Source organism: Tamandua tetradactyla, chromosome 13, assembly GCF_023851605.1.
Source record: "Tamandua tetradactyla isolate mTamTet1 chromosome 13, mTamTet1.pri, whole genome shotgun sequence".
Lineage (NCBI taxonomy): Eukaryota > Metazoa > Chordata > Mammalia > Pilosa > Myrmecophagidae > Tamandua > Tamandua tetradactyla.
Window position 1 is genome coordinate 5,497,912 of NC_135339.1, and position 26,713 is coordinate 5,524,624.

Sequence of the window (26,713 nt, forward strand, 5' to 3'; positions counted from 1 at the left end):
AGGAAAAAAGAAATGAGAGAAAATAAAGCTTCAGTGGGTGAGAGATTTCAAACAGAGTCAAGAGGTTATCTGGGGGGTTATTCTTATGCATTATATAGATATCCCTTTTCAGTTTATGGTGCACTGGAGTGGCACAAGGAAGTACCTGAAACTGTTGAACAGTTTTCTAGTAGTCCTGATGCCTGAAGGCAATTGTATGACTATATACAGTATACAATATGACCCCATGGGATTGTAAAAACTTTATGTCTAATGCTCCTTTTATCCAGTGTATGGACAAATGAGTAAAAAAATAAGGACACCATATAAATAAATAATAGGGGGGATAAGGGTTTAAAAAAAATTAGGTAGATTGAAATATTAGACATCAATGAGAGGGAGGGGTATGGGGTATGGGATGTATGAATTTTTTATTTCTTTCTCTGGAGTGATGCAAATTTTCTAAAAATGATCATGGTGATGAATAAACAACTATGGGATGATATGTGAGCTACTGACTGTATACCATGTATGGACTGTACATATGTGAAGATATCTCAATAAAAATTTCAAAAAAAGTTGAAAACTGACAGTTTGAAAAGTCAGTGACTGAGAATATTGTAAGGTTACGTAAGGTTATCTAGTTCACCCTGATCCAGACGTTGTCTAAAACACAGAAGAGGTTATTTCTTAAACATTTTTAAAGATGATTAGCACAAAGGGATTTTAATAGCTACCAGTACTCCAAGACAAAATCATCCTTTGGGATTGAGACTTTTGAGTGTAATTTCTATTCAGTTTCACACGAAAGACTATCTGCAACTAGAACCTCAAGAGAGTAGACTTGACGGGGCTCAGTGTCCCACAGCCTCCCTCCCCTACTCTGCTTTGAAATTAAATCTGGGCATCTTTCAAAATGAGAAGAATCAGGGGTAATTCTGACACTAAACTCTATTAGGAACCTAGCCTAAAATTGGGCTCCAGGAGCAGGGAGACATAAGACAACAAAGAAGGAGAGACAAGACAACAAATCCAAGGGACTGTTTTATTCAAGTCAACAAACAATGGCTTCAAACATTAAGTTTTTCATGTAAAAAATATGGCTTAGAAGTCAGAACTGTTAGTAAAACATCAGTCAATTAGCAATAATGCCATATCTGATATTTTTCAAAATATACTATGAAGTAAAGTTTCAGAAAAGTACAACCTACTTTGGGCTAAGTACTTTACTATGTCTGCCTATTTCATATGAATTTCACAAACCACTGTGGGAAGTAGCCAACTGAAACTTAAGCAAAGTCTCAAGAGTTCAAAGTGCATCAGGAAGACACTGTGGCAAGTACAATGAAGACTGGGGCCAGGGAAAAGGTGGCAGCTGGATGAACGGGAGGTGAGAAGCACATTCATGGCAAGAAAGTCACACAGGCTGAGATGCAGCAGAGGACAGGACCTATATGCTCTGAAGATGGGGCTGGAGTGACCTGAGGTCAGATTTGATGTGGGGTAAATGGCAGGGAATGAAGCTGGAAAAGTGCTTTAATATCAAACCGAGCTAGAATAGTCTCATCTGGGCAGTGAGGGACCAGCAGAGAGGTGACTCAACCAGCCGTGTGCTTGGAAGATCCCTTGTGTGGCAATGCAGGAGAGCCCGGAGGTGCCAGCCACCGGAAGCACAGAGACCAGCTTAGGTGAGTGGGACCTGCTATGGCTATCAAGCAAAAGATACAGACAAGTGAAAAGGAGACACGAGATAGAAAAACAGGGAGGTGGAAGCCATGAAGGCAGGCTGACGGAGGGATGAGGTGTTTCCTCCAAATAGGGTGTAGGATTATTGTGTGTAATAGTTGGGCTATACACGTAGCCACTATTCTCAAAAAATAAACAGAAACTATTCTGGCAAAAAAAAACCAAAAAAAAACAAAGTTGGTTCATCACCTTGTTTGCACTATGTAAGGTGTCTGCCTGAGCTGGAAAATCAAAGCTCACTCCGGCCTCTCCATGCCCAGGGAGAACACGTGCACTCTCCAGACCATGGGTCCTCTCAGGGTCACATGGCTCTGGCAAAACAGGCTTCACTCCGGAGATCTGGGGAGTCGCCGAAGGCAGCAAGGTCGCTGGGTTAATCGCTATATTTGCCTAAAGAAGAAAAATGAAACTCACTCTGAATTTTTCCTTCAATATAGGAGTCTATTATCATCACTGTGACATGTCACAAAGAAACTCAGTGTACACAATGTCTAATAGAAGAGGAAAAAATAGAAATGCAGGAAACTCCCCTGATCTAGTTTCAGAATTAAGATAGAGGATCAGTCATACCACTGTGCCCACCACTGGATCAAAGAAAAGATGTTAAGATATAGCACATAACAAGCAACAACTAGAGGGTAGGGAAGAGATGAGAAAATGCTTGGTAGCAGCTGACAAAAGTAAAAATCCAAAAAGTTTATAGATGCCACGAGGCAGAAGATTCCAGAAGTGTTATAATTACTTGTATTTTCCCGATCCGAGTAGATGACACTTTGGTTTTAAATGGAGCGAGACCTGGTGAGTCCTGTGTGAAATTACATTCAGTTAAAAATCTGTTTGGAAAAATAGAAAGGGAAGTGTCTCTTGGGACTTTACTAATGCCTATAAATAAATCTGTGGTGGAACCAAGCTGGTCACCTTCTGTAGTTCTCTAAAGGGGAAGGCATTCAAATCTCTCCTAGCGCCTCGAAATTCTTCACTAATGTGACTCCCTGTGTCCTCCTCATCTGTAGGGTGGATGGAAGGCAGCTACATCCTCCATGGGGTAAAGGGAGACAGAGATCATGAATAAGATCATAAGAGCGGTCACTTATCCGAGAACCAACAGGCAGTGTTACCACGGTGGTTATCCTACACGGCAAACATTACAGCACAGACACTCACTCACAGCCAAATGCACTGGTTCTAGAGGCAACAGGAGCTGAGGCTTCGGAAGAGGCACCGGACATCTGCTGTCCCACGCCCCCGTGAGCCGCGACCAGAAACACAGGACCTGGCCTGTTCTCAGGAGCTCCATCGAGGATACTGCTGAGGTGGGGGGGCCTAATGCAAAGACCCCAAAAGATGCACCGCCAAGAAATCGGATTCAATTTCCATTTAAATATAATTTAATTTTTTTGGAAGGTCTCCCAAAGAGAGTAATGAGGGTTCTAGTCTGAAGACTCTTTGATCTATCCTAGAATCAAATTCAGAGGTACTCCAAAATTAATGACGTACAGATTTACGACAGTCTGGATGAGGAAAGAGCAGCCCACTTGCTGTTTTCCCCTAAATTAAAAAACTCTGAAAAACTTTCTGTTTGCAAAATGGAGATTTTTTGTCCTGGGATACAAGCAAATAAATGACAGCTGAATAAATGATCAGTTCTAACCTGAGGTGTTTCCAGTTTCCATGTGTTTTTTTCTTTGATACTTTGAGTAGATTCAGGTTGTTTCTGGTTCTTGAAAGAAGAAACAGACTGGTCTTTTTTCACTACACTCTTCTTCTCTGGTATCTTTAAAAAGCAAAAAGTGCCAAAAATGTGTCATGTAGCTTAGAAATTAAGAAAAAAGCATAACGCATCAAAGGAACCTGACTTCTGATTTTTAAAAATTCTTTCTCAGTGAAGGCTGAACTGTCTCAAAGACAGCTAATCTGAAACAGCATTCTAGAGACTCTCTGGAACCCTACAATTAAAAAGAAAGGGAAGGGTGGGCCACGGTGGTTCAGCAGGTAAGAATGCTTGTCTTCCATGCCCGAGGACCCGGGTTCGATTCCCGGTGCCTGCCCATGTTAAAAAAAAAAAGGGAAAAGAAAATATGAAGTACTAACAAAACCTACTAGGGCAGGGAGAAATGGTCCACACAGACTACCACTCGGATCCACAGTTTTTAACTGGAAAGGCACACACAGATCACCAGATGGTATGCACCGGTCTCACAATAAGCAATCTTAAAATCAAACTAATCTGTAATACACTAATGAAGCTCACATTAACCTAGTTAATGTTTCAGATGTTGAAAAATCAGGTAACTGGAATTAGGGAATAGTGAGAACTGAGAGTCCCATCCTGCTTACCAGCTCCCATTGGCACATTTGTCACTGTTCAATTACAATGCTCTGTGGATGTTCTCAAAGTATATAACTGGAGATTAATGTCCTCTCCCATAGGCCTTCCCCACCCTCTACCCCCAGCAAAGACAACAAAAGGCTGGTACCAAAGGCTGGGACTTGGCCGAGCTGAAAAGATCATCATCTTCCTCATCCCCAAACAGACTCCCTGCACTGGGCTGCAACAACTGGAAGAAACAGAACGCTCAAATTCAGTACACAACACCAAGGCAACCGATCAAGAAAGCAAAGCAACGCCTGAGCTACCGGACAATATCCACCACAATCGCAGAGTCATGCAGCGGGGGATTGTGTGGAACTGACCCTGGGTTTCCTGGTGCCGGAGAAGAGATCGACATCGGGGTCATTGTCCTTCTGCAGCTGGTGGCTGAAGAGGAGCTCCTCATCCTGGAAGACGCCCGTGCTCTTGGGGCGGGCAGCAGGACCAGGGCTCTGGCAAGAGAGAAGGAAGGCCACTCACGTTTCAGCTTCCCAGAGTTTATTCCAAAGAAATCTAGACACATGCAACAGCGGGCACAGCAAAGGTGTCCACGGCAGGTTTTGACAACAGCCAAACCTGAACACAGCCCAAGTGCTGATCGGTAGGGAAGTGCACTCATCCACATAAAGGAATATGGTAGAGAATATATTTAAAAATAGAGGTAACACAGAGATAATCTGCAAAGATCATCTCAACCTTTTTGTAATGTCTGACTTTTTTTATTAAAATATATATATATTATTTCCATAATAAGAACTATGGGGATAAAAATGGTCAAAATTAAACAAGTTCTATCCATTTTATCCCCAAAGGAAGGAACATCTGTCAACTGGCTTAGCCCCAGAAAATGAGTAGGGTGGCAGAGTGGGTGTCCCTACCCTGCCAGCATGTCAGTGCCAAGACCTATTATAACCCAGCACAGCTCTAATCCAGCAAGACTTCCCCTGAGCCCTTCTCACACTTCAAACCCACTCTCTTAAGGCTCCAAGTGAGTTCCTTTTTTGTTTGCAAGGATATCTGGCATTTAAACATTACCATTAGAATTACTCAGTATGATACTGCCAATGCCCCAGGAGTTGACATTCTGAAATCCATTCCTATTTCCTGAGAATCACAACCACAGTTGAAAACAAACTAAAAGACCCACACCAACAAAATGCATAATATTCAGTTAATAACTATTATTATTACTACTACTACATAAAAATCAGCTTAACATAGCAACAAAAGTTAAAATACAAGGGAAAAAACTATATACAGAAAAAGAATGGAAGAAAATTTAACAAATTGTTCATATTGACTATGTGCAGCTCTTATGTAGGTAATGAAGTTATTTTACTGAGGTGATAAAAAAATTCATGCAATTTTTTTTATTAGAAATCTAACTTAGACTCTTTTTTGGGTTTGATATAGAAATTGGATTGGCAATCTATGGCCTGCACCTGTTTTTTTGACCTTCCTTATCAAGATATCATTCACATACCATAAAATTCACCTGTATAAACTACATAATTCAATGATATTTAGTAATTCACAAAATTATACAAACATCACCACAATCTCAGTTTAGAACATTTTCATCATGCCATAAAGAAACTCCAAACTCATTAGCAGTCATTTCCTATTTCCATCCACAACCTCTCCCCCCACCCAGGCAACCACTAAGCTACTTTCACTATAGATTTGCCTATAATGCGCATTTCACAAAATGGAATCATAATGAATCATGTTACTGGCTTCTTTCACTTAGCATAATGCTTTCAAGGTTCATCCATACAGTAGCATGTACCAGAATGTCATTTCTTTTTAGTGCCAAATCATATTCCATTGTATGGCTATACAATGATGGAAATTTGGTTGTTTGTGTTTTTGAGCCTATTATTAATGCTACAATGAACATGTTTTCATTCCACTGGGTGGGTCATGTGTGCTAACTCTATGATTAACAATTTGAGAGAACCACCTGTTCTCCAAAGTGGCTGTATCATTTTACATCCCCAATAGCAATGAATGAGGGCACCAGTTTCCCTCCACTTCCTTGCCAACTAATTATCATCTGTCTTTTCAATAACAGTGGATATGAAGTGGTATCTCATTCTGGTTTTGATTCACATTTCCCTGATGACTAATAATGTTGAGCATCTTTTCATGTGCTTATTGGCCATTTTCATATTTTCTTTGGAAAAATGTATTCGAGTCCTTTGCCTATTTTTTTATTTGGGTTTCTTGTCTTTTATTAAAGAGTTTTAAGAGTTCTTTATATAAAAAATTCTGGTGAAGTCCAATTTAGCTATTAGCTTTGTTTTCTTTATTGCTTGTCCTACTGGTGTTATATTTAAGGGAGTTTTGTCTAACCCAAAGTCTGGAGATTTACTCCTATGTTTTCTTCTAAGTGTTTTATGGCATTAGCTCTTATATGTAGGTTATGATCCATTTTTAGTTTATTTTTGTATGTGGTTTGAGGTAGGGGTCTGAATTTAACCTTTTGCATGTGTATATAGAGTTGTCTTAGCACTACTGTTCAAAAGACTATCTTACTCAAAATGACTATTTTAATAATCTTGGCCCTCTTTTCAAAAACCAAATGTGAAGATTTATTTTTGGACTTACAATTTTATTCTATACGTCTATCATTATGCCAGTATCACAAAGTTTTGATTACAGTAGCTTGTAGTAAGTTTTGAAATCAGGAAGTATGAGCACACAAATTTTGTTCTTTTCAAGATTGTTTTGGCTGTTCTAAGTCCCTTGAATTTCTATACAAATTTAGAATCAGCTTGGTCATCTGTGCAAAAAGCCAGCTTGGATTCTGATAGGCACTGCACTGAATCTGTACATCAATTTGGGGAGCACCGCCACCTTAACAATATCAAGTCTTCCACGATGTCTTCCCACTCCTTTAGGTCTTCCTTAATTTCTTTCAACAATGTTTTTCATATCGAGTGTACAAGTCTTGCACTTACTGAAATATTTTATTCTTTTAGATGCTATTGTAAATGGAATTGTTTTCTTAATTTCTGTGCTGGTTTGAAAGGATGTACGTACCCTAGAAAAGCCATGTTTTAATCAAAATCCCATTTCATAAAGGTAGAATAATCCCTATTCAATACTGTATGTTTGAAATTATAATCAGATCATCTCCCTGGAGATGTGATTTAATCAAGAGTGGTTGTGAAACAAGACTAGGTGACTCTACCCATTTGGGTGGGTCTTGATAAGTTTCTGGGGTCCTATAAAAGAGGAAACATTTTGGAGAATGAAGGAGATTCGGAGAGAGCAGAGAATGCTGCAGCACCACGAAGGAGAGAGTCTACCAACCAGCGACCTTTGGAGATGAAGAAGGAAAATGCCTCCTGGGGAGCATCATGAAACCGGAAGCCAGGAGAGAAAGCTAGCAGATGATACCATGTTCACCATGTGCCCTTCCAGTTGAGAGAGAAGCCCTGAATATATTCACCATGTGCCTTCTCACTTGAGAAAGAAACCCTGAACTTCATCAGCCTTCTTGAACCAAGGTATGTTTCCCTGGATGGATGCCTTTGATTGGACATTTCCAAAGACTTGTTCTAATTGGAACATTTTCTCGGCCTCAGAACTGTAAACTAGCAACTCATTAAATTCCCCTTTTTAAAAGCCATCCGTTTCTGGTATATTGCATTCTGGCAGCTAGCAAACTAGAACAAATTCATTTTCAAATTGTTCATTGCTACTAAACAGAAATACAACTGATTTTTGTGTATCAATCTTATATCCTGATCAACTTATTTCTTAGTTTAACAGTGTACGATGTCTTAGAACTTTCTATAGAATCAAGTAGTCAGTAAATATAGTTTTACTTCTTTTCTAATCTGAACCTTTTCTTTCTTTCTTTTTTTTTTTTTTTTTTGCCCAACTGCCCTGCCTAGACCCTGCAGCACACTGCTGAACAGAAGTAAAGAGAGTGAACACCCCTGCCTGCTCCTGACCATAGAAGGAAGCGCTCGGTCTTTCACCATTAAGGATGTTAGCTGTGGGCTTTTTATAGACGTCCTTTACCAGGCTGAGGAAGCCCCATTCTATGCCTTATTTGTTTGTTTTATGTCTTTTTTTTAAATCACAAAAAGGTGTTAGATTTTGTTAAATGCTTTTTTGAGATCTAATGTGATCGTGTGACTTTTGTCCTTTACTCTATTTCTGGAATAAATTCCACTTAGTCACAGTGTATAATCCTTTTTATAGTATGCTGAATTAGGTTTGCCAGTTCTCATTGAGGATTGTTGTACTGGCATAAGAGGATATTAAAGAGGGCGGGCCACGGTGGCTCAGCAGCAGACTTCTCGCCTGCCATGCTGGAGACCGGGTTCAATTCCCGGTGCCTGCCCATGTTAAAAAAGAAAAAAGATGCTGAAGCACCTGCAGGGAAGATGGCAGAGTAGGGACTTCCAGGACTCAGTCCTTCCACCAAAACAACTTAAAACAGGCAGCAACTGTTTGAAGAACAGAAGACCACTGTGCAGCATCCAGTGTAGAGCTGAGAAACAGGCTGATAAATTATGGTAACAAACTACAGACTGCTCTCTCTGCATGGCAGCTACCAGCACCCTTCCCGTTACTCAGCCAGAAAAAGGAATGAAGTCCTAATACATGCATCAACATGAATGAACCTGAAGACATCATGTTAAGTGCAATAAGCCAGAAACAAAAGGAAAAACAATGTATGCTCTAATTTGAAACAATCAGAATAAGCACACTCATAGAGCCAGAATCTAGAATACAGGTTACCAGGAGTTACGGGGTGGGATAGGGAATGGGAAATTAAGGCTTCCCCTACTGGGAACAATGGAAATGTTTGGTATTGGATGGTGGTGATGTTAACAAAACATTGTGACTGCAATTAACAATATCAAAATATATATCTGAATATCATTAAAAATGGGAATGTTAGATTATATATATGGTAACAGAATAACCGTTTTTCTAAAAAAGCCATGAATCTACATTATACAAACTACAAACAGTGACGCCTAAGTTAAAGCATGGATTTTATTTAATAGTATAATTATTAAAGTGTGATATCACCAATGATAACAAATGTTCCACACCAACGCAAGATGTGGGATGGTATATGGGAATCCTGTGTTTTATGCATAATTGTTTTGTACACTAACATGTTCTCAAATTCAGAAAAAAGAGAGGATATTGATTGGTGTGTAGTTTTCTTGTGATGTACTTGCCTGATTTTGATATAAGGGAAATGCCTCACAGAATTATCATTGCCTATTTTTGTAAATAAAGCATTAGTGGGACACAGTCACACCCTTTCATTTTCATGTATTCAGTGGCTGCATTCATGCTGCCAATGGCAGAGCTGAACAGTTGCAAGAGCCCACGGGGCTTGCAAAGCTTGACATAACTCTTACCTGGCCCTTTACATAAAAAGTTTGCTGATGCACCAATAGACATGAAAGGTTCATCACCAACCTATGTTTCTAAAAGCAAATGTTAGAAACATTTAGATTTACACATCTAGCCTGATTCCCCTTTCCTTTTACTCATACCCCATAACTGAAAAAGGGGCAAAGTTTTTCTAACAGTCAAAACAAGGTTCTGTAGTATGTCCAAAGTGAGGAAGGTGAAATTCTGATCCCAAAGCCAGCAATGCTGGCTGATTTTGCAGTAAGGGTCACTGATTTAGACTTCCAAACATAAACAATCAAGAGAAACAGTTACACTCTGTAGCTAGAGCTAAGATTTCTCCAAGAAACTCATGACAGAGCTGGTGCCATAAAATGAGATTCTTTTATCCTTGATTTTTCTTATGCTCACCTTTCCTACTTCTTTCTGCAGAGTATGGATGCTGTTTTGAGCTTCAGTTTTATCATCTTCATCATCAAATAAGCTAAGAACAGTTTTGGTTCTATCCTTGGCTCCTTTAACCAATGGTGATGGTGAAGAAAACAAACCAGAATGCTGGACTGTTTCCTGAGCAGATCTAGTCAATGGCCTTTCCTGAAAACGGAAATAAGAAGAAAAAAATTGGTAAAACCTGGAAATATAAATTCCATCATATGGGGCCTCCCAAGCACCATATGTGCATGTGCAGGGCACCCTGGCTAACCATGCCTGCTCCCAGGTAACAAATAAGGTCAATTCTGAACGAGCTGCTCCCACAGAGAATCTCATAATACGGATAATTTATAGCCAAAGATAATCTTTCCAATCAAGTGATGACAGAGATGTTATAACCCTGATCTGCAGAAGACTGCTCATGAGCTAGGAAAAACTCCTAAGTCACAGAGAAAACACAAATGCCAATGATTAGGAGTTGGTCATATATTTACTGTATACATAAATCCTAAAGGAAACTAATCAAACAAAGAATAGATACTCACATTTTAGGATCAGCAATTAGGAGAAGCTCTTTAATAATCCTGAAATGCATTATTCATTCAACAAGTACTACATTTCAGCTAAGAAGCCACTGACTGTAAGATGTGCGATAGTTGCACGTGTGCCACCAAGAAAGAGAAAATGGTTCCCAATTAAACTATGGCATGCCATTGACCATGAGGCACATCCAATTTCAGTACAGTTAAACTGTGAAAAAAAGACACTTTTCAGAAGAAAATATACTAATAAAGGCCCTGGCACAAGCAACATGGTAAAGAGGCCACAGAAGTGCTAGTGGGCAAGAAGGCCCCATCCCAATCCTCCAGGAGCTCAGACCTGAGCAGGGGAGAGGCCAGAACGACATGGAAGTGGAGCCCCGCAGCACGGGCTGCAACCAGGGCAGCACAAGTCCCACAGGAGGGCAGGAAAAGTGCGCACAGCTGTGACAGGGAAGAGCTCACAGAGGTCCTGATAAAATACTTGTACTGCCACAGCCTCAAGGAGCTTCCCCAAGAAAAGCAAAAACAACAGTCTTCACAGAGGCCCTAGGAAAGAGATTAAAGCTAAGTTGTTGGACAAGAGTTAGGAAGAAAGAAGAGGCATAAGAGACAGAAAAGTTGTTGATGCTGGTTCCCAGATGCAGCAGCTGCTCTACTGCCTGGCTGTCTGCCAGGGACAACAGGCAGTCCAGGAGAAGAAAGCCAAAGTTAAAAGAGATACAAGACTCACTGTACTCTGAAATTCACAGCCAATGTCAACTAAGTGAAAAAAAGAATGATACATCAAAATTGGCATTTTAATTCAAGTGCAGGTGGGAACTGGAAGAGAACCAAGGGTACAGAAAAAGCGAAGGTGTAGACAGAACACTGAAATGAAAAATAAAATGTGAATGAACACTCAGCAGAAAGAAAGTCATACTGTGCCCCCACAACATGACAACAGTAATGTGTAAAAGGAAAAAAGCACGTTGCTGCATACACGCGCTGTGATGGTTAAGTCATGTGTCAACTTGGTCAGCTGATGGTACCCAGTTGTTGGGTCAAGCAAGCACTGGCCTGATTGTCATTGTGAGGACATCCCGTGGACTTAAATCATCAGTAAGGTGACTTAAGGTGACTGCGTCTATGCTGATGACGCCTACAATCAACTGAGGAGATTACCTTTAGCAATGAGAGAAGACTTGTCCAACCAGCTGAAGGTTGAATGAAAGGAGAAGTGATGATTTCAGAGTCATAACAGACGACTTACTTCAGCCAGCTATCTTCTCCGGGGGAATTCACTGAACACCTTCATCAGAATTCCCAGCTTGCAGCCTGCCCTATGGAATTTGAACCTGCCCATCCCCTATCGTGTGATCCAGTTCTTATAAAATCTCCTAATATTTACAAATATCTCCTGAGAACCCTAATGCACCCAACAAGGGCCACGATGGCAAGAGGAGCTGTCATGGGTCTCCCTGGATGGTGGGAACATACAGTTTCTTCTTCAGACATTTCAGTGTTTTCAAAGTTTTCTACAAATGAACATGTGTTTTCTGTGGTAGGAAAACCGAAGGCTGTGTATGTGTTTGTGGGTTTAAAAGCAAGACATGAGAGACAGACAAAATGGAGCACACAAGAAAGGGTACCTTTTCTGACTCCTCGGCCATACCAGTTCTCCCAAATTCTGGTGGTTTGAGGTCACCCTCAAGCCCCTTATTCACAGGCAACACTCCAAATGGTGCCTCCTTCTCTTCATCACTGAACAACACAGGTGTTGCCTGAGGGACTGTCTCCGTGTCCTACCGAAAGAAGGAAAATGACATACTCAAAAATAACCAAAGTTGTCTGTGCCTACTTCATTCTTCCAAGCATCTTATTTCTGTCTTCACCTGGTCCTTACTTTCTTCCTAATTTGAATTAATAGCTACCAAACACCTGTTTGTACAATTGCCTAACAGCACATTTAGTAATTTCTACAGCCACTTACAGTGTTTTATAGCAAGTAGATGCTCAACACAACTTTGAAAGATCTTTGGCCAATATTCCATCTGTTCCTTACCTGAGAGGAAGGGATTTTCAGATTAGGACGTGGAGTTTACATGCTCTACCTGGAGTTAGCATCAGCTTCCCTGGGATAAATGATTTATCAACAAGTTCTTAAGGAAAAAAATAATGTAGCTCCAACATACTAACAAGAATAGGTGATATAAGGAAAGAAGCTTTGAAACACTGTCTAAATCAAGCTGGGACGGCAGACTTGGGAGACTAAAGGACATTACTAACTTAAACAGGAAAAAAAATTATGAATAAGTAAGAAGAACAGGGTTAAGGGGATTTTTTACTTATTGTTAGGAAGAGGTCCTGAAAATGCAAAATCATTTGAGCTTGAAATAAAAGAAGACTGGAAGCCTACAAAAAAATTTCAGAAGAGATAAGACAACACTGAACTGATTCACAAAAGGAAAAATTTTGTGGAACACGCTGTACTCTTTGAAAACTGTATGTAATCTAGATGCAAGATGCAAGTTGATTGAGGCTTTAGGAAAAAAAAGGCTTAATTTCAGGGAAACCTTCTCCCTTCATATAACTATGTTCTTTTTTTTTTTTTTTCTCATGGGCAGGCACCAGGAATCGAACCCGGGTCTCCAGTATGGCAGGCAAGAACTCTGCCTGCTGAGCCACCGTGGCCCACACATAACTATATTCTTTTAAGCTTGGAAAATGCCTAACTACAGATTTTAAATCTTTCTGAAGAAACAGTGACTGCTCATCTACATTAAGAAATCTATTTTCTTGGCTGGCTAACCGACAAGCCATATTTAACATAGTTTAAAATATTCTAGGATGCCTAAACTGAAAACAACTTTTTTTCTACTATTGTCTAAGGGTGATTTTATTTCACAGATGGTAAAAAGAAACATGTGTGCAGGTCGATCAACTACTTAAGATGCATGTCTTGACTTTTCTTTTAACAATCACAACAGGTTACCAGAAGTTTTACATTTCTAGAGCCTTCAAAATTAAACTTTCTTATTTATCCAGTGTAGAAATTATTATTTATTATTATTCACACCAGATCTCCCAAATCTTTTAACCAGGGAGTCACTAGAAGTAAGTATGGATGATTACAGCATCTCAGAGCCACTAGCAGTGAGCTCCAGAGCCCATGGAAAGCAACACACGCTCTGCTCTCCAATGCTGAAAGAGCCTTGTGCAACCCAACTTGATGGGAATGTGCTGAGGAGAGAGTTATTAATTCACTAACTTGCATGTGCCTGTCTGGGAAGATTTCATAGGAGAGGTTAACATTTGTACTACGTCTGAATATATGAAGAACTTTGCAGACAAGAGAGGTAACAGTCTCCTTTCTGGGGTGTTTTGAGACTAAGTGATTTACTCTGTGTGGCTAAAGTACAAGGCAAAGGAGGTGGGACAAGTCTAAACAAGACAACCAGGAGCTAAGCTAAGGCATCTCAACAAGGACTGGTTTCTGTCTCTGGGAACTATGGCTTCAGGAAGGAAAGTAGACTGAAGGAAAAGAACATTCACAGGGAGGCCAGATTGTCTAGAGATGACAAGGTAGCAGGATGGGAAGACACATCCCTGCCATAAAACTGACAGAACAGTGAAGGATTATTCCACCAACAGAGAAATGGTCAAACATGTCCCAATACAGTTACACCATGGGACACTTTGCAGCAGTACAAAGATCCAGGTAGAGCAGTATAAAAAACGATATATATAAAAGTATAATATGATCCCATTTAAATAAAAAAATATATGCCCTAAATGTCTAGGAACAGGTCTGAAAGGATAGGAAGCACACAGTTCCCAATGATTACAGCTAGAGAGGGGTGTGGAAGGGGGACTCAGCACTCCATGTGCCACGTTTTAACCTTCATAAAGAATGCATTCATGCATTACTATGCAATTAAAATTAAACTCTAAACAAAAGTATTCAGGAGGTATGGAAGGAGAATCAAGTAACAGCCTCTAGGGAAAGGGAAGCTATAGACTCCTGTACTCCCATCTCCTCTTCAACTGTATCCTCAAAGAGGGACAACATCCCTAGGGCTGTGCAAGTTCAGGGATTCCACTGCCCCTTGCCAGGGTGGGTGAGTGTGTCTTCTTTGTGTTGGTCATCAAGCACATGAGGATGAGCTGCCACTTCGGACTCCGGCAATTCCCACACGGAAGGTCAGGGGCTTACTCCTCTTTCCCTGTCTTTTGTATCTTTCTGCTTCACACACACAAACTGGAGTGGTCTGAGGCTGGGGTAGGAGGTGGTCACAGCAGGCTTTGGAGGGGGCTGTGATTCCTAGCCTTTCAACCTAACCCAGCTCAGGTGAAGGTCTCCATGGGAAATAACTTATAGAGTCCTAAATTACACCTTGGGGTGCTCAGCAATTCCAGGGGGCAATAAAATACTCCTTCCTGGTCCTCTGATCTAAGCACACTCACTCAGCTGCCCACAGGACATGCGTTGGGGAAGGTAGACTGATGGGCCAGTGACAGCACCTCAGGACACCTCAGTTTCCTCGACAAAAACATTACTATTGTGAAACTTTGCTCACACCTTTTATGCCCCTTTAAGTATGACTATTATAAAGGAAGACTAGGTTTTTTAGCTTAGGTCATGTGTAACAGTGGTGCTTTCGGAGTTTACCACTAGAAGGGTATTCAGACTTAACAGCCACTGAATGCCTATTAATACAAATCAGGACCAAGGTGTCATTACTGAAACGTGCTCCCAGAAAGGAATACCTTGTGCTTAACTAGCCTGGTCTCATGCTAGCAGAATTTCAGGAAAGCAGGTATGTTTCAGACAGGCCAGCTGGGGCTAAGCTCAGAGACTTCACAATCTCAGTTTCTTGCCCTGACTCCTGATACTGCACAGGCTGTGTGACATGGAAGAACTGCTTTATGCAGGCTTTGCACGTGTGCTTCATTTGCAAAACACCGTTAGCCACAAGACTACTTTCTAAAATGATGCAAATGAGTTTTCCCACAAGACTGAGCCTAAAAGGTCGGATTTCAAGCGCTAACTGGGACAGTACCACCATTCATGTAACACAACCTCAAAGATGTGTCCCGGGTCTGAGGGGCTAAGAATACCGTTGCTGCTGGAGGAATGGACGTGGGAGGAGAGCCAAACAGAGAGCCTCCGCTGTCAGCATCGTCTTCAAAGAGGAGCGACACCCTCTGGGTCTTCTTTTGGCTACACAAAGAAGCAAACGGCAAAATTAGAGGAAAATGATGTAAAAAAATAATACAATACTCCTTCCAGGTCACAACTAACGGAATCCCAACACCACCATCGCCTATCGCCAAAATGCCCGAGCTGTCTGTTGACTTCATACAGGTTAAAGCAAATAGAAAAAAACTTGGAAGTTGTAAAATCTTAAAGTCCTGGCCTCTGTCCTTCCCCATGTGTGGAGGAGTCCAGTGCCACCCCTAATCATTTGAGTAGGTACACTATTTCTTCTTTCTTTCTTCTGCTTGGGTTACGGAAGACTTCATAAAAGAGAACTTATACTGAGTCTTGAAAATACCTGGCCAAGTAATAAAGGAAGAGAGCATCCAAAAGAGAACACCAAAAATAATGGCGTGAAATGCTATCTCTTTGCACTTATGATGGTAAATGGTAACATTTGAGTGCTCACAACATACCAGCTGTTGCGCTAAGAATTTCACATTTCGATTTCACTTCATCTTCTCAACAACCTTATGAGAGTTACTACTATTATTTTTGTTTAGCAGATGAAGGAACAGGCACAGAGAGGTTAGGTAACTTGCCTAAGGTTATTCAGAGAAGAACTGGTAGGGCCAGAATTTTAAGCTACTTCAGGTACTGGGATTCCAGAGCCTGTTTTCTTAACCACTAAGTCAAGGTGTCAAGAGATCAAAGATAGACCTAGCAGTCAACTCACAGGGGCCTAAAGTAGAAACAGTGATGTTTGATGAGATCACAATACTCTGAAACAGAAGACGAAGTACTTTTAAATCTAAAAATCAAAATAAAAGCCTAACAATCACACCAAGGCATAGGACTCAGGCTTCCAATCAACTGCTTCTTTATGAGGTTGTTGAATTTCAAAGTAATCATTTATGCTTCTTAAAAAAAAAAAATTCACAGGGAGTGATTCTGAATCTGCAGGTAATTTGGCAGCATGTTTCACTATCAATCACATCCGAGGCTCATGCTGAATGTCCCTCTAGCTTCAGGTCAGGTACTAAGAGGGTGGGCTGCCTAGATCATCTAAGGGTCATCAGCAACAGGTGGGCACGGCCAGCTCAGCAGAGAACACCCCTCTACCAAGATGCTTCCCAAAGCTGAGAAGTTGCTCTATCCCAATGGCAAACTCAAGAGAGCAAACATTATGTTCTTTAGAATATCCCAGACAGGAAAAACAAGAACAAGAAGGGCAGGCTGACAAGTAAGAAAAAGAAATGTTGAGTTAAAAAAATATATATAACAGGCAGAAGAAACCAGTTAAGGAGCTACAAGTATAACATGCTTCATCTTGGAGGCATGAAGTGCAAATACTGTAAGGTGAACAATCTCCTGCTCCTAGGAATGAGAAGCAGACATTCTCGTCGCACGGACATGGTGCTGCATGACCAGTATGTCACCCCCAGGTGACTGACGCCTCATGCACCAGATGCTGTCCCTCGTTACCACCGACACTGATGATGTGATTTCTTGTGAAGAGCGTCTCACCTGTCTTTAGCAATAGCAAACAGATCATCTTCGTCTTCCTCCTCAAACAGGCTGGTCTTTTTCACCGCCTTGGACTCTCGGTTCTGGGTGATCCCAGAGTCCCTAAGCCCTCCTCTAGACCTGCTGTCAGTTGCCGAGTTTTTCTGTGAATCAGTAATATTCCACTGGTCCTGAAAAAAAAATACATTACAATTTCAGCGGCAATTCAGATTAAGGAATATGGTAAATAAAATAAAATTAACAGGGCGGGCCACGGTGGCTCAGCAGGTAAGAATGCTTGCCTACCATGCCCGAGGACCCGGGTTCGATTCCTGGTGCCTGCCCATGTAAAATTAAAAAAAAAAAAAAAAAAAAAAAATTAACATTAGTTAAGGTGTATTTCAATATTGAAAGAAGTGTACTGAACTCTTAAAGAACGTTCATATCCACACACTCTTCTTTGTTCTCAAATCTAGAAAACCAGATTCTTTGTCCTAATAGGCATTTTCACAATCTCGCTCACTCCACTATCGACTGTGTGCTTCTCCTCTCCATGGTTCTGCCCCGCATTAGGATAAGGGAACCTATTCTAGGAGATCAAAATTACTTATAGTGGGGGGATGAGAAGGGAGAGGATTGTGAAAAAAGCAAGCACTCTCAACTTTTGGGGAGACTGATATTTTAAAACTCCAAAGCAGCCTGAAAAAAAAAGGATAAAAAAGTCATGAAAGTCACAATCAAACAGGATGTGATGAAAGCTGCTAGTGAACATTTTTTTTTCTGCATCGGCAGGCACCAGTGCTAGTGAACCTTTGACCACTGAAGTCTGAATCAGGCCTTCAGAAAGCATTTATTGAACTTCCCCCACCTCTGCTCATCCCTCCTAATCTAGAAGGCCATGAAACCTGGCCTAAGTGGTCCTTTAGTCTCCACAGCTAGAGCTCTGGGCACTCAGAGTGAAATTCATGACCAACAGCATCTGCTCATCAGAAACACAGAACCTCAGGTCCTGTCCCAGACTTCCTGCCTCAGAAGCTGCATTTTTAACAAGCTCCCCAGGCGACATCTTCCCACTTAAGTTTGAGAGGAGTGGTGCTCAACAGTGACCATGTGGAATCAATGTTTCAAAATACCCCAGTGACCAACCAGGCCCGCAGCCATTAATTCAAGTGGCTGGTGGTGAGACTCAGGCATCACATTTTTTTTTCTTTGTATGGGCAGGCACCAGGAATCGAACCCGGGGACATGGCAGGCAAAAGCTCTGCCTGCTGAGCCGTCGTGGCCCGCGCCAAGCATCACTACTCTTTAAAGTTCCCCCCAGTTTGTCCAATGGATAGCCAAGGCTAAGAATCACTCTTCTAGAACCCTAATTATCTTCACTACACATACTTTTGCTCTCAGCTTTAGTTAATGCTTTATTTTCCCTGAGCCACTATAATAATGATGACTGGCCTTTACTACAGGGCAAATAACCACAGTTCTGCTAAAAAAAGAAAAAAAAATGAATGTTGTCATAATTTAACAACTTTGAGCAAAAAAAGCAAATCATGTTGCATCATTTTTAAGTTGCTTTCATTAACATATCTCAGATTTATCACATCAAACCCTCTTGCCTACAATGTTATAATAAAAATGATTATAATATGAAAAGACTTTTAATGCTCAGGGATTTTAATATCATTGTTTTAGAAGTTTTTTTTTCCCTGAACAGCTAAATTTGAACAGTAGCTAAATTATATTTCCCTGATTTTACCAATATGTATTCATACTGCAAATGAAAATATTTCTAAAACTCCCATGAAAAAGCAGTTAAACAGCGCATGGGATACTTCAAACATGTCTGGATATAGTTCTAGATTAATGAAACAAAGTAACCATTCGGCAATGGGGACTAAGACCTAATTCAATCCGGTTAGAACATATACTACAGTGTGGAGGCCATATTTATTCACAACCATTTGAAAAGATTGATCTTTAAATTAATGTATTATACTAAATACCTTCCAAAAGAAATAGTCTTGTGAACGTAGTCTTTGCTAACCGAACCTCACTAGATATAAACAGATGGACCCTCCCTCCCCCCTGCCTCCTCCCCCCCCCAAAAAAAACCAGTTGAGTCTTGCCACTTTCTTTAATTACACTGAATAATCTTTTCCTCTTCTTTAGGTACAACCTTCACTCACCTCCTCATCACTGCTAAACAATAAGGAAGGGGCTTTCTTTTTGGTGGGCTCAGAGAGTTTTGCTTTCTCTTGACTCTGAATTAACAGAGATGATGTCTGCTTTTTAACGGCTGTAGCTCCAAACAAATTGTCCTAGAAAAACAAATGGCAGAAGGAGATGACAACTTCGTACATATAACACAGAGTCATAAAACACAACACGTTCTCCCCATGTCATAAAACAACACATTCTCCTGCAAACTTCCAGTCAGGTAATTTTAATGCCTTTGGAAAAAAAAAAATCAAAAAACGCTAGTAAATCCTGCTGCTCTCTTACATATACATCTAGGATAGGCTGATAGTCTTTCCTAGCAGTAATCTCCATCCACAAAAGGGCACCATGGAGCTCGAAGGCAGCACATGTGAGGACAGGACCACAGAAGCAGACGTCCTCCTGTGGCAAAGGAGGGTGGACCCAAAGTGGAAAGAGACAGACAGCAGTGCAGACCCCTGCAGACCCCAACACAAACAGCAGCTCGCAACTTTCTCTTTCATGAGTCAGAAACTTGAGCAATAGGGAAAAGGAGAGAAAAACAGGGGACTTGCTCCTCTCTTTTACATCAACAAAAGACATGAACCTGGGACAAAGGGAAGCTATGACTTATGCATCTAATTAATTTTAAAGAGACAGTACAAATTTAAGAAATAGCTGACTAAATAAAATTACTGGCCAATTAAGGGCTGATCACAACAGTCAATGTCATGTGTAAATTCTTGTACGGTTAAGTACTGCACAAGTATTTACCACTAAGGCGCTAAGGTAATGGGAACAAAACTTCAGCGGGCCTGAGACAGGATGGAAAAATACTCGACATCCCCAGGTTTGGCCTGCAGAGAAATGGGGTCCCTTAGAGGGGCTGGGAGGAAGGGCCATGAAAACAATGAACTTGCGGCAAACAGGCACACTAATGGTAGGAGCCAATGCTCACGACGCACCTACTGGGCGCCAGGCCTGGGCTTAGCACTCCATGCCAGTCACCTGGCTCAACTGTCACCACCACCCTGTGTGCTGGAGATTCAGAAAGGTTACGCTCCCTGTCTGAGGGCCCCTGCTTTGCAAGTAGAGGAGCTGGGGCATGAACCCAGGAGCCTCTGATGCAAAAGGCTACGTGCTTAGCCACCGCGCAATCGCTCACATCGGTTTGGATTCAGTTCCCCTCCCAGGGAGGGGGCAGAAGGAGAGCCTCTCCTCTCCCACCTTAGCCATGACATTCTATACACCTCACTAGGTATAACAAAGATCCAACCTCTAGGTATTTCTTCAAGGCAGATTTTTAAAAATGGAAATCTATAAAACCTTTTGTAAGAACTGGGTCAAGAATCTAATGTCCCTTCCACTGTATAGCTCAGAAAATATAACAAAGAAGTCAGTAAAATAAAAACAAAATATTTTGTTGCATAAGCCTCAGATAGCTTAACTATTTCCCTATCAACTTTTCTCATGCATGAGCCTCCAGCTGGGAGACTGCAACAGCAATAGTTTCCTACCAATCTAGAAGTTAATTATCTAGTGTTTCAATAACAGTGTTTACCTCTTCATCGTCGTCATCGAAAAGTGAGATTGGTGTAGGGAGTTTGCCAGGCAGGGAAGGTGTACTTTTTGACTTACTAGCATTCTGAGAAGAAAATAAATCCTGTTGGAAGATCAAGAGAAATGTTGCAGGTTAGAAGAATATATTAGAGTTTTTTAAATGTCAGTTCAATACAAAACAATGAAGACAAGGACACGAAGGCTGTCATTAAGTCCAGGCTTAATCTGAGCCCTTCATCGATGGTCAGAGGAAAGGGGTCTGACGCCAGCCCTCAAAGGGGCATTAACCGGAGTCTGTCCTGAGGGTTGGGGGACAAAGGCCTGTGGGCAAGAAGGAAGAGGCCCACACTGAAAACTCAGGTGGTCTCATCAGAATCAAGAGGTTTCTAGATTCCCACTTGAATGCCATTAGGCAGGAGGAAATTTCCTAAATGCATACCCTGTCGGGCTGAAAAATAAGAATGCCTCCCTTCTCTACCCACAGAATCAGAGTAAAGGAACCAATTCCATCACAGAAAGAGAGGTTGGGTTCCCCGCCACTAGGCTCAGTGGCTGTCTTATTCAGTAACACCCCTCTCTTGTCACTTAAGGGTATGATGTTTTTTCAAATAAATACAAAATAAACTTTTACTTTAAAATGTTTGCTATTTCTCTTCAACTACTGTCATGAGATACTGCACACTAGGCAAAGAATTTTCAGATAGATCCTGAAGAAATTTTCAAAATGCTATAAAAGGTCAGCCTATATGGCAAAGAAAAGATCTGCTAATTGAGTTGCACAGATTAGAAACACAAAATAGGACAGCATTTCCCTTGGAAGGGGAAACCTCTAGAGAGAAGAACCAGACAATTAAGTGGGAAAAGAACACATCTTCTGAAACCTTTTTGGATAGTTTTTTTTTTTTTTAGTTATGGGGTCACTGTCTACTCCTCAAATACAGACCTAACTAGTTCACTGAGAAGAGTTCCTTCTTTAGAGCAGTGGTTCTCGCCTGTGCCCTGTGGGGTGGAAAAGTCCATTTGGGAGAAGCTCCAGGCTTCCTGTGTCCCTCCTGCACTTCACCCACTGACAAGATTTCATTTAAAGAAAGGGCTCGGCTGCTTTTTTGAAAATACAGAACTAAACCAAAACAAAGAAACCAAAGGGCAAAATCAAATTTCAACACCATGGTTTTGGACCTTATTTTGTGCTGAAAAAACACATTTCCATCACTTCAAATATGTCCCCCAAATGTAATTCCCACAATGCTTTCACCAGGCCGGTGTCAGAGGCATGTGAGACAGAGGCAGAGGTGAAGCATCAGTCTGGCTGGCCCAGGCTGCATGATTTTACTTCTCCTGGCCTGAGTGCCTGACGGTATCCAATACAAACATCCATTTTATGGTGGAAATGTGCTTTAAAACACTCACCAATTCTTTTAGTTCCCTTGTCAAAAAATGGAGTTGGCAATTCCTCCCCTGGGGCTTGGGGGGCCTTTGTGACTGCCTTGGCCAAGAGAATGTGGAGGGAGTAACAGTGCGACTTCAAGGCCAGGTTACAAAAGGTGAGACAGCTCCGGCCCTTGCTCCTGGCAAGTCCAGCTTCCGGGGGCCACTAGGCTAAGAAATCACACCAAGACAGAAATGGCCTGAACAGCCCCAGATGTTCACGTCCGTCTAGTCCAGGCACCAGATAGACATGTGAGTTGATTCTCATCCCAGCTGCCTCCAGACTGAAGCCACATGAGAGAACCTAAGGAAGAGCGACCCAGCTGAGCCCAGGCGGCCTCCAGAACCAGGAAAGATAATAACATCATTGACGTTTTCAGCCTTCAAGTTTTGGAGTGATCTGTTTCACAGCTATAAATAACCGGGAAACTGGATAAGTATCAAACTGTTCACATGTGGTTTTTACCCTTGCCCTCATGGAGTAGTCTCTAGTTGGGGAGACAGATGGGAACCAAATAAACAAAATTATAAAGGCACATGGCACAAAGTATCATGGTGAAAAATAAAACAGAGGTAAGAAGAGCAGGGTGGCTGCACAGCTGGGCTTGCCATGGAATACAGGGTTGCCAGGGAAGGCCCCCCAGAGAAATATGTTGCCAAAACCTGAGATAAGTGAGGAATTAAGCCACAAAGTCCCTGGGAAAAGGGAAAAAAGAGCCAGGGCCAAGACCCCAAGTGGGTTTGCACTTGGTGTGCCCAGGAAATAGTACTGAAGCCAGGGTGGCTGTGGCAGGGAGAGCACGGGGATGAGACCAGGCACCAGGGCACATCACGCTGGGCCCGTGTGTACAGAGTCTGGCTTAACTAGACTTGGGTTAGTTCCCATCCTTTGTTTGCCAGATGTTCACTGAAATACAAACCACAAAGGTTTTATTTATAGTAAGGGTGATCGCCCCAGGTCCAGAATTATATACATATATGTTGATCCTGGCTGTGAGGGCAAAGTCTAACAAGGAGATGTTTTAACTTCAAGTTCACAATTTCTTGAAATTACATATAAACTTCTGTATATCCACACATTTTTCTGGGGAAGGGATTTATTACTTAGCTTTACATTCTCATACAGGTTTCCAACCACCTAACAGGCTAGCCTAAAAAGACCAAGGCTTCTGAGAGTTGAAAAAAAGCAATGAAGTCTCTGACAGCTGGCAGGGGCCATCCTGGAGAGACCAGGGCCATGCGCAGGCAAGGCTAGCCTACAAACTCTCACCATCTGCAGCAAAATAAAAGGCATGGGCCAGAATGTACATTGACACATACACTATTTGGCGAGTAACACTGTTGATGAAGGAAGCATCATGCTGATTTCAATTTTGGCACAAGCATCTCTGAAAAACAGCTCAAGACTTCGAGCAGCATGGATTTTCCATCAAACCACAGTTCTTTCAATAGAGTCTCAGATGTCTTCAGTGCAAGGTATATCCCTGAAGTGAAAGTACTTCCCCCAGGATATGCCCTGTATTCAAACCCAAAAGTGAAAAGCATTGTATACATACTACTTTCTAAAGACCATGAGTTCTGAAGAGATTATTTTCAAAAAAAAAAAAAACAAAAAACTGAGATATTTATTAAAAGATCTTATACCTCTACTTAGAAAAACCTGATTCAGAAATAGGTTCTAATATATCTGTCACCTAATATCCAGCAGTAAGAAAAAAATCCATACCTCAGAGTCTTCCTCATCTGAAAATAAACCTTTTTGAGTATTTATTTCTGATAAGGGCTTGAGATTTCTGTTGGACGGTAGGGTAACCTTTGTTTAAAAAAAAAAAAAAAAAAGAATTAACAATTCAGACACCTGGAAAGGAAGGTTTACTCAATCGTTCATTCAGAAAATACTAAGTCCCTACAATGACTAAGGCACCAGCCCTGAGCAGGGGGCCATGGACCTGGACATGTATAAAATTAATACAAAGCTCTAAAACAAAGGAAGATCAGTATAAGTTAGGAAAGAGGGAAGTAGCAGTTCCTTGAAGAGAGTAAATGTGAACTGGGCCTGGAAAGACAGATAAGGCCCGGACACAGGGAGATGGACAGGACATTCCAGGCAGAGGGAATTATACAGGAAAAGAACAGCAAGAAAAAGCAAGGGCACAGATGGGTACCAGCCAGCAGGACGGATTGTCTATGCCCAGAGGGTTCACCAGGTGGGCACAATCGCAGGCAGTGCAGGAGAGCTGACCACCAGGGGCCTACCGGGTTTAGGAATGCTGGAATGGATGCGTTTGGCAGTGGGAAGATCAGAGCGTCATGGCAAGGACATGATATGACAAGAAGTGCTCTGGGAAGACACTGGGCCACAATCCACTGGACAGCACAGGAAAGGACAGCAAGTGCTTAAAGACTGATGAGCACACAAGCCACTGGCCAAATACAGGGCAATGTGAGCATCCGAAGGAATGAAGATGACAAAAGCTTTGAACACACGGTAAGCACCTGCACCAACATCTTTCTCAGAGTTCCAGAAAACAGTGAAAGGCCCGCAGTTAACAAGGCAGGCATCGAATCAAGAAAAAATTTACTTAAAAGGATAGGATGGGGTGGGCCACAGCAGCTCAGCAGGCAGAGTTCTCACCTGCCAAACTAGAGACCCAGGTTCAATTCCTGGTGCCTGCCCATGCAAAAACAAAAAAACCTAGGATGGGTCAGTGTTTTCAGCCGCCTAGGGATGGTGGTGCTAAGGCAGACATTCGGCTTATACAAGTATAGGCTGCAGCAGCAAAGGATGAACAGGGTCTAGGGAAAGGTGCCGTGCCTGGAAGATGGTACCATTTTCAAATAAGCCTTTTCCTTCTTAAGGTTCAAAATGTCAGGAGAGAATCCCATCTGTTCTTCAGGTGGCATTCTCCTGAACACCAACTGGCACTCTAAGACAAAGCCCACCCAAGGCACTGGAAGATGGAAGAACCTAATCACAACACAAGAGCCCAAGAAGAGGATAAAAATGGAAATGAGGCCTGTTAATTTGGGATAAATTATGAATAGAGGGTTTTAAACATTTACATGACAGTATATGGCACGGCCCTGGCAGAGAGTTATGCCCAGTATGTTCACAACTTTTGCAACAATCTCTCACTAACATCAAGGAAGGTTATGCGAGGCCCACCAAAACCACGGAGGTGCTGTAGCTGCAGGACCAAGGCAGAAAAATGTTCCTGGGCTCTGTCCTTACTGCCATGAGTGGACTAAGTGCTACTTTTGCAGAGATTTTCTTGGGAATAATCCAAAGCAATCTTCCTGAAGGAGTCACATTGCCAGAGAAACACAGAGAAGACAACTTTAAGAGAGGGTTCAAGGCTTGGCCAGAATTGGAAGAACTATTGGTTAAGTTGAATGAGCTCATGGCAGACCCTTTCAGGCCAGTTGTGATGATACTGAGTGCTAACGAGAGGTTCCTGGGCCAGGAGACCCTGACTCTGAGATATCACAGCCAGGACAGTGCCTCTCCTCCACATGTGGCTGTACTCATTATTTTTCAACCACTTTTCTTTAAGCTAACCCTAGTATTCTCTGTCTAATAAAAATATGCTAATGGGGTGTGCGTGAGAAGTCAGTCCATCTTCTAACTAAGGATTCTATTTTCTCTTTGCCCAGAGCTTTAACCAAAAAGCATGTTCTACTTTAGTGTTTGTCTAATTAAAGCGAACTTGAGTATCCTTGAGTAATCTGGTATGGTATCCTTTAGTGAAGGAGAAGCTTATGACATAAATTTTCTATGAGGAGAAGTCACAGGGAGGATGACTTAAGCTTTGTATAGGAAAAAACTCTCTAGATAGAATCAGAGTCTGTGCATAAGTGAAAAAACTGCTTTGTGCAGTGAGTGACCTGACATAAGTATATCAGGCAGATATTACGTAAGTGCTAATTAGGGTTGCCCAGAGTAAATTTAAGCAAAGAACTGAAGTTGACCTCGTTCAGGAGTCAGCCAACTACTGCCTGGAGACCATCCCACCCACTGCCTGTTTCCACAAATAAAGGTTTACTAGGACACACACACACACACACAGCCTAGGATCTCACAGAGCCCTGGCTGGCTTCCCCACCCACTCCTCACAGAATCAGCCTGCCCTGCCAGGGCAGATCCCTGGTCCCAGTTCTGGAGGGAACAAAGTAACCCTCAGGCACATACTGGGAGTTTCTAGGTCTGACCCAATCTGTCTGGCAGTGGGCTGAGGAACTTGCTGTCCCAGAACTTGCCCTGCAGGTGTAGAATGCAGCATACAGAGCTCTCCTAAAGAACGCTGTGGGAGAGCAGTCCAGTGGCTGCCTGGGATGAGGCATTGTTGATTATAGGACACTCGGTACAGTGCCCGGGATCGTGAGGGG

At 41.8% G+C, this 26,713-nt stretch overlaps 1 protein-coding gene and 1 pseudogene across 12 annotated transcripts in view; one reads left to right on the top strand and one right to left on the bottom strand.

Moving 5' to 3' along the window:
• Positions 1-26,713, bottom strand: part of WASHC2A (WASH complex subunit 2A) — a 67,687-nt gene that overhangs the window by 9,644 nt on the left and 31,330 nt on the right. For 7 of the 12 annotated variants that reach the window (XM_077124589.1, XM_077124586.1, XM_077124579.1 and 4 more), the window contains 12 exons: positions 24,054-24,140; positions 20,901-21,002; positions 19,330-19,461; positions 17,168-17,337; positions 15,562-15,664; positions 12,093-12,245; positions 9,902-10,084; positions 4,420-4,548; positions 4,203-4,283; positions 3,377-3,499; positions 2,468-2,530; positions 1,915-2,115 (listed from right to left, as the gene is read on the bottom strand). In XM_077124589.1, coding sequence (XP_076980704.1) covers positions 1,915-2,115; positions 2,468-2,530; positions 3,377-3,499; positions 4,203-4,283; positions 4,420-4,548; positions 9,902-10,084; positions 12,093-12,245; positions 15,562-15,664; positions 17,168-17,337; positions 19,330-19,461; positions 20,901-21,002; positions 24,054-24,140 — 1,527 coding nt within the window. The remainder of the gene's footprint in view (positions 1-1,914; positions 2,116-2,467; positions 2,531-3,376; positions 3,500-4,202; positions 4,284-4,419; positions 4,549-9,901; positions 10,085-12,092; positions 12,246-15,561; positions 15,665-17,167; positions 17,338-19,329; positions 19,462-20,900; positions 21,003-24,053; positions 24,141-26,713) is intronic. The other 5 variants (XM_077124584.1, XM_077124581.1, XM_077124587.1 and 2 more) reach the window with 3 other exon arrangements.
• LOC143654500 (large ribosomal subunit protein mL48 pseudogene) lies at positions 25,113-25,905 on the top strand (annotated as a pseudogene).